Here is a 14,952-nt window from a genome sequence, read left to right on the forward strand (position 1 = left end):
CCCGTCAGGATCGAGATACCCGCACATACGTCACTTGCAGGCATCCCATTGTTATCTATTAAGACTAAATGTCGTTGCTACGAGCTGTGCATTGCCATTGCGATGCCATTGCGATGAGTTGAGCGACACATTGTGCTCGTGAAATGACGTAGAACTTTTTCGTATAAATAAAACACATCACTTTTTCTAATGCTTTTGCTCATTTAAACATCATTGAAGATGGATTTCCTAGTCAATAAAAGAACATGGGTGAAACCAAAACCAATCCTTTGAACAAAACTTGATACATACATTTTATAAAGGCTTTTTTTATTTAAAAAATAAAACAAACAAAAAATATATTTTGCATTACTAAGCAAAAAAAAAAACTCATTCGGAAATACTTTATATAATTTGCAGAATATTTTTATGGAAGGGATGGCTAAAAATGGTAACTAAATTTTTATTAGAATTCTTAGCTCAATAAAATCCATTTTCAAACAGTCTGGTTAAATTTCTTTTACAGGCGAGCTACGAATTTTTCGTGGTCCTTTCTCCGAATAGAGCAAATGGTTAGTTTCCCAGAAAAAGTTTTTCATAAATGCTAATTTGACCCCTGTTTGCTGCTTTCCAGGGTTCAAGTTAAATAGTAGACGGATGGTAAGGACAGAGCATAAGGACTCTCTTCTGTTCTGGCTCTCTTTATTTGAAGATTTTTCTCTTGGTTGTGGTGAGAAGTAATTATAAAGCAAGCTTTCATTTCTTTTAAAATTTATTACCTGAACCAAAAAAAGTAGAAAATACTGCTCTTTTTTCTGTTTTTATTATTTAATAAAATGCCGAAGTCGTTTGCTGGATTGAAAAATCGCTTCGGGAGATATAAATTCAAGTTTTTTTTGCCGAGTAGTTAGAACTTTCCTGATAACAAATAAAATTTTTGCCGGCTGTTATCGACTGTTTAAAAGATTCAATTTCACCTACTGGGATCCTGCAAAGTTTTAGGAACCGGTACTAGTATCAATCTTCAGGTATCATAATATGAGCCGTTATTTTAGAAGTAGAATAATTCCAGTTAAGGCTCGTTTATTCACTTTTTCGATTTAAATATTAATTTTGATATTTCATCAAATTTTAGATTTTAAAACATCATCTTAGCTTTTACCAATATATATAAATTATTTCAACCACTTAAGCTTAAAAGCCTCAAACTTAAACCACTTTCCAAATAAGCTTATTCTATTTGCGGCAATAATTTATAACAACTGGATTTGAACTTTCAAAAGGCAAAGTGGTAGGTAGCAGAACGAAATATGCACAAATATTCACTACCACAAATACAAGTTTTCATTTCTGAACCAGTTCTTTGTGGCCGGGGATATTTTCATAGCAAGATGATTTTGATGGAATCGTTGCAAATTGTCAGAAAGAGAATATTCAATACTAAGAAACTGAGATTCGTTTTTAAATTGCAATATGGAATCACCTCGTGGAACTGCATCAAAAAGTGATTACAAGAATTCGAAAGACATCAGTGTATATCAGATAATAAGTGAACTCATCTGGGATATTAGGTTAAAATTTTGAGTTTTCTTGATGCTTATCACATTTGTACTTAATAATCTTTTAATGATGTCATTCGACTGCACCATTTCAGAAAATAAAGCTTTTTATTGGAGAAAAAGTAATTTATTAGAACTTATCAAAGATGACGCAATTTTGGGTAAGAAACAGTCTGTTTTTAAAATTTCTAAAATTTAATTTTGTTTAAATGAATGATAATTGTTAAAAATCAAATTTATAACCCTAAAATCTCTCAAAATTAATATTCAAAAATCTAAATTATAATCAAATGCATAACCCTAAATACCGTTCCGAAAATATCGAATACGGAATTGTATTAGTATAATTTTATCAGGAAAAAAAAAAGAATAAATAATCTGAAATACTGCATGCTTTACAACTCAAATATGATCGGAGTGCTCAACTTAGCGTGGAGGTCGTCGGGCTACCGAAGCGAGGGTGCCATCCCCTCTGCAGAGGATCAAAATTGTGATGACATCTCTTCGGATCATCCTCAGGGATGTTTCCCATACTCTCGCCAATAGACCATTGTGCAGATCTAGTGCAATTTAAATGAACTACAACAACAACAAATATGATCGGATGTCGGCCAGGTATTTTTCATATATCGAAATGTACCGCCGAATAGAATAAATATCCGCCATCAGTTAAAATAAAGAGAATTGAAAGCATATTTGGAATTTTCTGTCCCCTTCGACAGTTTAGTTCGGTCAGAAGGTAGGTACTTCATTTACGTCACACTAGAGCCACATAATGGGCTAGGAAACATCCCTGAGAATGATCCATCGCAATTCGTGACGTTCCTCAATTTAGACATAGATCTGAAGAGGGAAGAAATTTTTTCCAGCCCCCTGTACCCATAGTACTGTTCAGAAATCGTCCAAAGGACTTTCGATTTCACTCATTTTACGAGCATGTAATCGGTAGGTCACCGCGGAGTCGAGGATCGAACTCTGGCCCCTCCGATTCTCTAACCACGGCACACAACCTTTCACACTGCAAGCTCGTCAACAAAGTACGGCACGTATAGCGAGGAACTACTTACTCATCATAAACGAATTTCAATCGAATCGAATGAAATAAGAAGGGCTCTTAAATAAACTTCTGGAAACAGAACAGAAATTTCTTTTCTTTATTGTTTGAGAAATGTAATCAAAATGTGGAGACATATTGTTCACAGTCGGCTGTTTCCCCTCGAGGTATCTGGTAGACAATCTTTCCATCTTTGTCGTGGCAGTTGCAGTAACCCGTCGAACCGTTGCACTGCTTCTTTTTATAGTAACCATCTTCGTCACAATCGGGGATGAATCCGATGACCGCCCCCTTCTCTCCTGTTGTGAACATCAATACAAAACTGCATTTATGTAACAAAGAAAATAAAAACAATTAAACATTGAAACATCTTTAAATTCATCATCATCCACGAAAAGCTAATGAAATCTTGAGTCTGAATCTGAAAATTGAGTCAGTATCATTTTTAAACTTGAAGCTGTTTATTGATAATCATTGTTCAATTTTTCTCAGCTTTGTCACGCAGGTGTGAATGTTTCATAGAGTCACCCACCCTCCTCAATAGCGATTTCTCACATTTCGATAGCTTTATTATTGCTTCCTTACATTTTTGTTCAGAAAAAGAACTCTATTATTAGAATCTAAACATTATTAGAATCTGACCAATCACGTCAATAGAGCCGCAATGGCTCAGGGGATAGAGCCTTCCAATGAGGTGAAGCGGGTTCAAGTCCGAGTGATGACCGGTCGATTCGAATTCCGCATCCGACTTGCACTTACCACAGTGCTTACGTAAAATATCCTCAGTGGTAGACGGAATATGGGCTAGAGTCCCCTTACCGTCATGCTAACTATGGGAAGTTTTCGCGGTTTTTCTCTCTATGTAACGCAAATGCGGGTTAGTCCTCCACGAAGGCAAACTCCTCCCCATACTTGATCCAGGAGTTCCATTGTCTTCTGGAAGGGGTTCAAAATGACGAAGGCTACGGAGTTGAAAATTAGTAGTCGTAAACCCCCCCAAAAAATTGGGTCAGCTTTTCAACGACGGTTATAAAATTTTAAAAGAAATCACGTCATTCAAAGAGGGGATTGTTAACCCTATAAAAGTGAATGCATCAGTGGAAGAATGTCATAAGATAAATGCCTGATGAAACACATGACGTTGCTTTTAAGCTAACTGTTGGATGACCAATGAGAGTCACCCAATTTTACAAAGTTAAGAAAAAGGGCAAAAAGACATGATTTTGGCTGATACATGAGAAATAAATGTCTAAACAAAATTTCTAATGATTTGCCAGAAAAGGATTTTTAATAAAAACAATATCTAAATAATAATAGCTATAGATTTCATAATGCTGATAGAATAAATAGTAATTACTTCAGAAACTATAATAATAATATAAATAAACTCATAACTATAAAAAAATATAATTTTTGTCCTTCCCTAAAAGAATATAACAAAATTACTTATTGAAAATCTTTAGGGGTATTTTGGATTTTTTGTCTATGTTCGATATTAAGATGTTTTTCTATGTGTGCTAGAATGTTTTAGTTCATTTTAAGGCGATACATTGGGTGTCCTAAAGTCACCAAGAGTGTGACTTTGTGATACAGAAGCATTTGCTTTTAATTTCCTTAAAGTTCAAAATAAAATTTCCAAATATTCAGAGCTCTAAATGATAATCGAAACTAGATATTTCTCCTCATCCCCCAAAAAGTTAGTTATAAGTCTTAAAGTAATTATTCAGTGACAACCCTTAATTTACTAATTTTTTGACAAAAGATTTTCTTAAAAAAATATATACATACCACCTTTGTTTTATAAAAAGACCAGCGCGTGCGAGTACGTGATGAAATTAATTAATGTAGTTGAGTGATGTAATAATAAATCAGCGATGAACAGTCATTGGAATTCCCAATAAAACTATTTAGACCCCCAAGGATTGAAATGGCACCCAAAAGCCATTTTCAGAGTTAAAAAGTTAACTTCTTTTTTTCCCTCAAAATCTTCTGTCTATTTCCCCCCTAAAATGAGCTTAAGCTACCATTACTTTCATAAACCAAACGTCTTCTTTTTTTAAAAAAATTAAATTTTTATTATCTGAAAAGAATCTACTGCAATTCTATTTCATTTCGGTCCATCAGTTTGCTCAGATTTTATGAACCTGAGATTACTTGTCCAATATTTTAAATGACAACATTTGATACAATTTCATTACTCAAAAAAAAAATAATAATAATAGGTTAAGACTAACTTTTCTGTTTGTATGCCTTAGAGTGAATGCCTATATTAAAGTATAATTTGAGAAGAATGGGTCGAAGCTTCTAATGACTATAAAAATTATAGGAAAGACCAGAAATTCATTTCGAGTCACTTCCATGAGTAAGAGTCGAGTTTTGATGGATGACAAAACGAGACATCTCTGCTATTGAAATATCCTACATTAAGCACAAAAATAATAAACAAAATTTTAAAAGTTTTATTGTAATACTTAAAATTAATAAAAATAAATTTTTTTTTTTTTTATTTAAAAAAGAAAGTGTTTCATCAAACTTATGAGTTTACTTTATTCTAAGTTGCACGTTTTTAAGTAAAACTCGCATTATGTGACCTAATTTAGAGTTAAGGTCTTTAGACATCTTGGTCACACTGTATGTTATTGATAATTGTTCAATTTACTCATTTCAGTGAGTTCTTCCGCTAATTCTTGGCATTTTGTTCCTGCAACTGCTGCCACAATACAAGAGCATAATACCATCACAACGAGATATTTCATCTTCAATTATCTAAAACAAGAAGAGAAAAAAATCAATCAATGTATCTACAATGGGGGGAAAAAATCTTGGATGACTTTTGATTGAATGATCGAATTATCACCTACGAAGACTCAATTTTAATGATTCGAGTGCTAATTAGTTATAAAAGTATGTGAATTGGTAATAAACATTCTCGTTTTTTCAAGGGATTTGAATTCCCGTCACTCAAAATAATAAGGTGGTCGGATTCCAATTTTATCTGTATTCCAACAGTCGAAAGTTTGAACTTCTTAATGTTAATTTTAATTGTTGCATAATCTGTCATAGATCCACAACATTTCAAGCGAAACGAAAATTTTATTTTGTAGAAACCGGAGAATTATTTCTACCACAATCAATAAAATAAAAATAAAAATGGAAGTGTTTGTCTGTGTGTGACAGTTAATTCAAAAACTTCAGGTGTCGGTCCTCGCTAAACTGTTCTACCGTAAAGTGTTTTTGACTTCACGTGCAGGTCATTGGGCTACCAAAGCAGGGGAATCATCCCCTCTGTAGAGGATCAGGGGTGCTTCCCAGACCGTGCTCATTGTGCAGCTGTATCTAGACGTAAATAAAGTATCTACCTTAAAAATTTCAATTGGATCGATCGGTAGAAACGTTTAAAAAATTGAGTTTTCTCGATTATTTAACAAAAAAACCACTGATATGAAACAAACCTACAGACAAAAAAAAAAAAAAAAAAAAAGAATAAAACACAACAAAATTCATGTTTCTTAGCTTATACCTCTCATTAATGAAAAAAAGAAGAGCTTATTGCACGTTCTTGATTATTTTTGATCACCGATTATTTTTTATTCGTTACGTTAGATCAGTGTTTCCCAAAGTGTGGTACAGGTACCCCCAGGGGTACGTGAACATAGCGGGGGTACGCGTCCTTATGCGAAATAACTTGCAGCGAACGAAAATTTCACGAAAGTTTTTTTAAAAACAAAGCCAGTCATGAAAATTTACGATTACGTATTTTTCTTTTGCTATTGTTTGCAGAGTTGACAGTTAATAATGAGTGGTGTCGACAGTCAGTTGTTATTTTTAACTTTTGTGAAATTTTTTAATAGTAAAGATTTGCAATAAATTCTACTTATTTTGATTATTTTAATAAAATATAATTTTTATCCTCAACATCGAATTTTTTACCAAAATGTAAGAATTTTTTACCGAAAATTTCGTATCAAAAAAGAAAAGTAAACATATTTTTAAAAATACACATAAATTTTTTTATTAGTGGTACTATGGCACACAAGTGGTACACAACATTACGAAACATTTAGAAAGGGTACACAAAAGTCATAAGTTTGGGAAACACTGCGTTAGATAAACTCAATGATCAACATGAACGCATAGGTGAACTATGTCACCTAATCAGTATTCCGAATATTTTCTAAAAATGATTTTGTTTACGTTAATTTGCTATTTTGTTTGTATTAAACAATAAATTTAAAATCAACTGTAATTGAAATAAAAAAAAATATGTTCTGTATTTCAAATCAAAACTAATGAAGAAATAGTACTGAATCATTTAAAAACTTAAAATATCGCTATACTGTTATTGACGCCAATGATGCTTTTTTAATTTTGATAATAAGTTATAATTAAAATTCAAAAAATAAGCAATGATCTAAAAAGCAATAATAATAGAGAAATGGTTCTTTTCCTTCACGGGAACAGTAAAAATTGCTTTGAAATTATTGACACCAATGATGCTTACCAACTTTGATGGTTCTTAGTGAAAATAAAAGTTATATTCTTTATAGCAAAACTAATGGAGTAAATGTACTTTTTAACTTAGAGTAGCCATAAGAAAATCACCATACCACACTGGTAAAATAAATCGTCCTTTTTTTAATCGAATTATATTAAAAGAACTGAACTGAATATAAAAACACTACTTCTAGACAAAAATAAAAATTTTGGATTTCAAATACGCAAGCGTACACGTGTGTGCAGGCGGAGCCAGTAAAGAAACAGGCTTTATAAGTGAGCTTAAGTAAAGACGCATTTCGTCAGCTAGCACACCTCGGATGCTCTAGATGTTATTTCGCAGCAATAGGATAAATTCACATTATAACAGTAAAAATGAGTAAACACCAACGTTTAGATGATGGAATGAGGTGGTGAATTGTGGGGAGGCTAGAAGCAAGCCAATCTCAGGTCCAGATTTGTAGAGAGTTCAATTGAACGCCCACCGTCGTGTGTAAGATATGGAAACAGTTCCAGGATACCGAATCCATCGAGAGAAAGCCTGCTCAAGGTCACCCAAGACCCAAGAGCCACGGCGGCCAGAAAAGATCATTTGTTCATTATAAAGAAGCGTAACAGATGGGCTACAGCTACTCAGCTCTCTCGTGACTTGTATGCAGCCATAAAAACTCTTGTATCAAGGGTGACTGTTTCAAAACGACTTAATGAGAGATGGTTGCTTGCAAGAAGACCTACTGTTTGCGTTCCGCACACTTCTACGAACAGGAGAGTCCGTTTCAGCACGGTGCAGAGAGCATAGAGATTGGAGTAGAGGCGACCATTCTCTTCACTGATGAGCCCCGGTTCAGCCTAAACACCGATTCTCTCGATTAGTTTATATGGAGAGCACCAGGGACCCGCTACCAACCCTCCAATGTACGCGAAATCGACCATTATGGTGAAGCAGGTTTAATGGTCTGGGCAGGTATCATGTTAGATAGCCACACACCTCTTCAAATCTTTGAAAGAGGCTCTGTGACTGGTGTGAGGTATGAGGATGAGATCTCGGAGCTCTATGTCAGCTTTTTCAAGGGTGCATTTGGACCTGAGTTCATTTTAATGGACGGTAAAGCTAGGCCACATAGAGCTCTTCTGGTCGACGAATTTCTAGTCAGTGAGGATATTCGGCGAATGGCTTGGCGAGCCAAATCTCCAGACTTCAACCCTATGGAGCATGTCTGGAAAGCTGTGAATAGGGCAATTGCAGCTCGCTATCCCCTCCGAGAACCATCCAGGGAATGAAAACAGCGTTGCTGAATGAGTAGGACCAATTGCCACAGGAAATGATAAACTGCCTTATTCCATGTATGAAATCACGCTGCAAGGCTTGTACATCTGTAAGAGGGGACCGTACCCCCTATTAACTCATTTTTTTGTTTTTTCTGCAACCGCTGTTTCATACCCTCTGACTCCAAGGAGTGTTATGCACGATAATGAGTGTGTATTACAATTGTTGAATGATTATTTGTTTTGTATTGTATCAATGTATGTACATATCAAATTTTCTTAAAATCGGTCCAGTAGTTCTGTAGATAATCGACCAAGTCTGAAAATTCTCTTAATTTCTTACACCAGTGTTTTATTGACGCCAATGATGCTAAGTTAATTATGGTAATAGGTAATAAGTGAAATAACGATAACAATATTATAATAATTAAAAAAATAACCTATGCACTACTTATTGGAGAAATAATATTAATTCTTTAATAGAAAAAAATGAAACATCGTCATACTATTTTTGCAGCCAATGATGCTTAATAAATTTTAGTAACAGGTATTAATTGAAAAAAGAAAATAGCTATTTATTAAATAGTAAAATTAAAGAATAAATACAATTCTTTTCGCAGAAACATAAAAAATTGCCAAACTTAATATTGATGCTCAACTAATTTTGATAATTATTAGATTTATTAGGTTCCAAATCTATTAATGAATGTCTGTCTGTTTTTCTGTGTTTTATAAACTCCTAAACATAGATGAAATTTGTTATGCTGATAGTTCCAAGCAGGGGGAGGGTCTCGGTCGATAATAGAATATTCTTCTACAACGAACACGGTTTGATTTTTACATGGGAAAAATCAGTTTTATCTGGATATGGTAAATGGGTTTTTACCTGTAAAAATCATTGGAAAAATCGTAAAAACCTTGAAAATGTTATTAATCTCATATTAATTAAAAAGTAGTGGTTTGTTATTTATGATTAATAGGAATCTACTTTTCCCTACAATAACTGAAGAAACACTTTGAGTTTTCGACATTTTTTTTTAAACTCATGAAATATTAATGATAGTTTTATAATTTTAGAGGTGTTTAGATCATACGATTTTTATACTTGCCAATAATGTTTAATATATATATATATATAATTTTTGATTTCCACTGCTAATTAGAAAGAGAACTTTTTAATTAATATTCAATGCAGTTCGTTCATATTAATGAATCTTCTCCACGTTATTTTTCCATAAAATTATCCAATCAATATTTCCTCCTTGTAATATCTTTTCGTACAAATATGGCAAAAAATATTGTTAAATTGTTATGTTATTATTTTCTTTATTATTTTGAACTATACTATAATAATCTATACTAAAATTGAAAATGAAACGTTTAAAAAAAATTTAAATTTAGATTTTTGTAATTTTAAGGATAAATAAATTTTCAGTTGGCTCCAGATTAAATGTGCTTTTCTCATTTTATTCCCATTTTTATGTTTATCTTATTAGTCTAGAGACTGTATGCAAACAAGCTTTAAAACAATAGTTTATACATATGTATACATTATTCATTAAAATGTATCTTATATAAAATATATCAATTACTGAGATGTATCTTATTGAGTAAAAAGAAAAATTATTCGAATAAATGCATTTATATTTTTTCTATCTTAATTTTTTCTTCAAAAGTATGATTTAACAAAAAATTGTAGACCATTTCAAATGCAGTTCATAAAAAATATTCAATATTTTCTTGTCTTTTACCATGCATAATATTTTTAATTATTGAACAATTTCTGCTCAAAATATTATGCAAATAATATTCTAAAACAATCTCTATTTGGAGATATTTTTTTAGCAAATTTTATAGGAAAGATTGTCATCAATAAATTTATATGTTCTAATAACTTAAGATTTGAAAATACTTTACTTTTTATGATAGAAAACACTAAATGAAAAAACCATATTTGTTTTTGAAAATAATAAATACTATTTTAAAGTTATACAATCTTAAGGACCAAAATTATTTATAATTTATTTATTATCATTGCTTTATAATAACCACTACAGTCAAACCTCGCTATAGTGAACCTTCAAGGGACTGAAATTTCGGTTCACTATAACCGGGAGTTCACTATATCCGTTGCACAGGCAATTTAACTAATGGTTCCCAAACTCCTCCCTTTTATTACACATGATTAAATAAATGACTGAAAAATATTATGTAGTAGCAAAAAATGAGTTATTTTTCATTACTCTTCGTCTTGTGTACAAAATTTTTTTTTTTAATCTATCAGATATGGAAACTCTTCCCGACTCTCAGATAATTCTTCCAGATTTCTGTTATTCCGCTTTTTAAACCTGTCTAACCTGCCATTCGAGCACATAAAAGCAGTTTCATAAAATCGCTTAGCAAATTCCTCGACAATTGTCCAGTTACTATAAGATTGCGGCTTCTTCTATTGGTTAACCACATCAGAAATGCTTCTTCAACATCCTTGCGATCTGCTTTTCTCAACTTTTTTCTGTCATCTAAATTTTTTTCATGAGCAGAAATTATTAATTGCCTATTTTTTCATATGTTGCAAACTGCAGATTTGGATAGTTTATATTCCCTGCAAATATCAGCTTGATTGCATCCAGTTTCAATTTTTATCATTATGCCCATTTTATCATAAATAGAGATCGTTTCATGTTTACTGCTCGCCATAGTTAAATTTGAGACACTCGTTTGCAGGAGTTTTTTAACTGAACTGAGAGCAGAAAGGAGTTGAAATGAGGGCCTTATCAGCCCATATTAGTGTCCAACCCTTTGACCAATAATGAATAATTACTCATTCCCTTTGACAGAAAATGCATGTTGATCCCACTGTCACCTTACAGGTGCATCATCTGTCTGAGTTGGAAACATCTGCTTGGTTTGTTTAGGGATGGGAAAGTGAGATAAAAGAAGTAAAGAAGGAAAAATGCTTATCGTTACATTCCCCCCTATAGATGGTTCTAAAAATTTATATATGTATTTATTGTGAAGTAGAATAAATGTATATCATGTGATTCTGAAAGAATTCTTTAGAAACTATTTAAAAGTAGCAGTTTTTTAAATGTGTCAATAAAATTATAATTTCTTAATTTGCCTCTTTTCTGCCATGATATAACATATTTCCGTATTAAAATGTTTGATTTCTTATATTCAAATGTATGAATAAATCTAATATTTGATTACATATTAGAAAATAACAAATAATACACTTAAATGAGGTTCATTTTTATATTAAATGAAGTTATTATGAATCATGATTTAAAATTAAAAAGCCAGTCTTATTTCGAATAGATATGTACCGGAGAGGATAATTAACTGAAATAATTGGGTGTATGTAAATTTTTCTTCCTCTTTCTTTATAGAAGGACGAAGTATTTTGTTCTCGTTATTTGAATTTTTCTAGTCTTAAACGAGGATAAAATCTTAATTCAACAAGCAACTTTTAAAAACATCCAGGAGCGCGAAGATTCGTTTACGACTTTTTAGTGTGCTGTATTGAGGCGAGCGTAAGGTAGCCTCTCAGTGAGAAAGTTGTCAAATAAAACCGCGGCGAGTGGAGGTGCCGGGGAGTCGACAATAGGGAAAATCGCGTTCCGGAACGGATGCCTTTATTTTTTACATTTTTTAAAAATTGCGTTTTAAAAACGTCTTTTTAAAAACTATGTTTGAAAAAGTATTTTTTGTTAGAAATTTAGGAAAAAATGATTGTGTTGATTCATTCAGAAATTTGCTAGAATTTTTTAACTGATTTTCATAGCGCCCATAGCATATATTAATGAAGCTACTGTTAAGCGTAGGATGCTTAAAAATAGAGAATTCTTTTTTTTTTTTTCTTTTCACTGCGAACTATTGCTGAAACTATTAAAATAAAATGTTCCCAAATAAGCAAATTGTTGAATTGCTGGGAAAAGGGTTTTTACTTTTAAAATGAACTCTACTATTATATATATATATATATATATTTTTTAAGAAATAGTCTTGGTTTGATGGTGGGTTCCTCGTGTTGTCATAAGGGATGCTTAAATTGAGAATATCCATTAGAATAATCAATTCGTACGAAATGTTTGTAACTTTTCTTTGTTTTTTATACTTCTATAAAAATGCTGAAACTACAAACCCAAATAAGTATATTAGTGCATTTATTTATAGAAAACATATTTAGTGTGAAAGTAATATACATATATCATGTGTATTACACATGTAATGTTTAAGAATATATTAAATGTGTAGTTGTGGACAAGCTTTGTTATTAAACAAAAATTTAAATTTTAAATATAATTTTATTTTGGATCGGGGTGGATGCCTTAGTTGAAACTACGCCTTCCAACGACGTCCAAAGATTAAAACTTCAGACAACTAATACCTCCATAAAGTATATTAAACGCGTCGGACTATTGAGTAGTGTGTAATACCATTTTATCTCATGATACTATAATAAGTTATAAGTTACTTATATTTAATGAAACATCATTTCTGCGAAGAAACATTTTGAATGATTACGAATTAGAACTAAGAATATAATTTTAGAGATATTTTGATACTATTTTATGATTATTGGATACTTCATTACTTCTTACATGACACGCATACATCCATTTTTTTTAGTATTCTTTGAATCTTATTTTTTAGGATTTTATTAACTTAAAAAAGGTATTAATGTATCTCCATATTTTGCATTTATTGAACTATATTCATTTGGCTAAAATAATTGACATCATTAAATTCCTGAACTTTCAAGTCCACCTTTATCCATGAGGTTACACTCGATCTTAATAAGTTAAATAACTAAAATGTTTCAAATTGAAAAAAAATGTGGAATTTTTGATCACTTGTTAGTCCTTAATATCGTAAATAAAATTCATAATCACAATTCAAACAATAAAATCACTCTTATGCATTGAACCATTAATAATCTATGTGACCGTTTAGAGATCTCTGCACCGCGATTAAAATCCTTCATGGCAAATTTTCTTTTAACTACTGAAGTCATTTAACATTTAATGCAGAGTGACTTCATGTGAACCTAGATGAAACCATAATGTTTACAGATGCTGAATCATCAGAATGCAAACAAATTATGGGAGAACTACGATGCAAGAAGTAATTTGTTTGCCTTTTGACGTTTTGAAAACACTTTTTCAGCATTAGAAAAGTCATGGTTTACCTAACCTTACTTTTCACTAAACATTAAATTTTAAAAATATGAATAGAAGTGAAGCAGAATTTGCAGTTAAAAGTTTCTCCCACGATATAGTTCGCTCTTAAAGCAAAAAGTGATAAAATAAAGTAAATAATATAAATTTCAATAAAACAAAAGTTTAAATTTAAATTTAAAAAAAATTACAAAACTAAGTTGATTCATTTAAATGTTTTACCTTGACAATTTGAATCAATGCCTCACTCGAGAAATGTTGACACCAAAGGATGTAAACAACACTTTTATATACTGGAGGAAGGAAATGGATACTCACGGCAATATACAATTTGAATGAACACGGGATCGTAATGAATCATGGGACATATATTCAACTGTCAACTAAACATGACATCATGAGGAAAAAGAACAAAAACACGCTATGTTCAAAAAAATTACATTTGAACGAACTCAGCTTCGGGATTTTTTACAATGGCATCTTAATGCATGCTTTCATCAGAGCTTTAATCAGGGCCGTTTTGAGGGGAAACTTTTCCTAGATACGGCAATTTTTTATCTTAATATTTGATTCTTGGTTTAGATAATTTGAATGAAAATGATTTTGCCCCTCTCGACTTATAAATTATTCAAACACTCGTATAAAATACCACTTGGTTCAAATTATCTAATCTTGAGCAACAATTTTGGAAGTAAACAAAATTGAATGTTTTATCTCCTGATGAGATTTTTATTTGAAAATATGTATTCTGGAGTAAAGTTGTGATAAAATACCCGATTATCCGAGTGAATGAGGATCGCGACTCACTCGGATAACCGAAAAACTCGGTTAAAGCGAAGAGTATAAAAAAGGAGAGAGTAGGTATAAATGTAATCTATTTAACAAATCCAAAATTTATACGAGACATACAATTCATTATTATAATTAAAAAGCTTACTTAAAAGAGCTAACTTTACGAGAATGAAAGAGTTTTTACTCAAAAAAGAGTCCTTAATCGTTATTTGTTTTACATTACTTTGGCGCTTTTCTGCTGCTATGTTTCGCCATCTATTAGTTGTCATTTTTTTAAGGACAATTTTCGTAAAAAATTTATATGGGTTTGCAATACTTTTCTCGTTAAAAAAGAAGACCTAATTTCTTAGTTTCTGTGAAATTTAACATACCAAAGGTGCAAAAAAAATTATATTCAAGAAAATATTTATTCAAATACGAAAATAATCGTGTATGTTGCTCCTTTTTATTTCGTTTTTTTTTTCTTCTTTTTTATTTTTTTTTTTATTTCGTCAATATAATTAAGCATGTGTGTCTCAGAAATTTTCTCGAAGAAATTCTCCGATTTAACTTTTTGAAACCACTCATTTTGGACGAAATTATTTACATATTTGTATAAATTTTAAATTTAAAGTGCAAATATCTATTC

The 14,952-nt window shown here is 31.5% G+C and overlaps 1 protein-coding gene across 3 annotated transcripts; it reads right to left on the reverse strand.

Annotated features, from left to right (window-relative positions):
• Positions 1–2,673: 2,673 nt before the first annotated feature.
• Positions 2,674–14,100, reverse strand: LOC147808476 (equistatin-like). Of its 3 annotated transcripts, none has more exons than XM_087163101.1 (3): positions 13,973–14,100; positions 5,252–5,358; positions 2,674–2,891 (listed from the first exon to the last, which is right to left on the reverse strand). In XM_087163101.1, exons 2-3 carry the CDS (start codon positions 5,346–5,348, stop codon positions 2,713–2,715), a joined length of 276 nt encoding a protein of 91 aa, XP_087019227.1. In that variant the 5' UTR covers positions 5,349–5,358; positions 13,973–14,100; the 3' UTR covers positions 2,674–2,712. The 3 variants fall into 3 exon arrangements, with proteins under 3 accessions (XP_087019227.1, XP_087019226.1, XP_087019225.1); XM_087163100.1 differs by having other exon boundaries at positions 13,851–14,034; XM_087163099.1 differs by lacking the exon at positions 13,973–14,100 and adding an exon at positions 13,755–13,909.
• Between the last annotated feature and the right edge of the window lie 852 nt (positions 14,101–14,952).

The sequence above is a fragment of the Parasteatoda tepidariorum genome, chromosome 5, assembly GCF_982258835.1.
Source record: "Parasteatoda tepidariorum strain Cologne lab strain chromosome 5, Ptep-v5.0, whole genome shotgun sequence".
Lineage (NCBI taxonomy): Eukaryota > Metazoa > Arthropoda > Arachnida > Araneae > Theridiidae > Parasteatoda > Parasteatoda tepidariorum.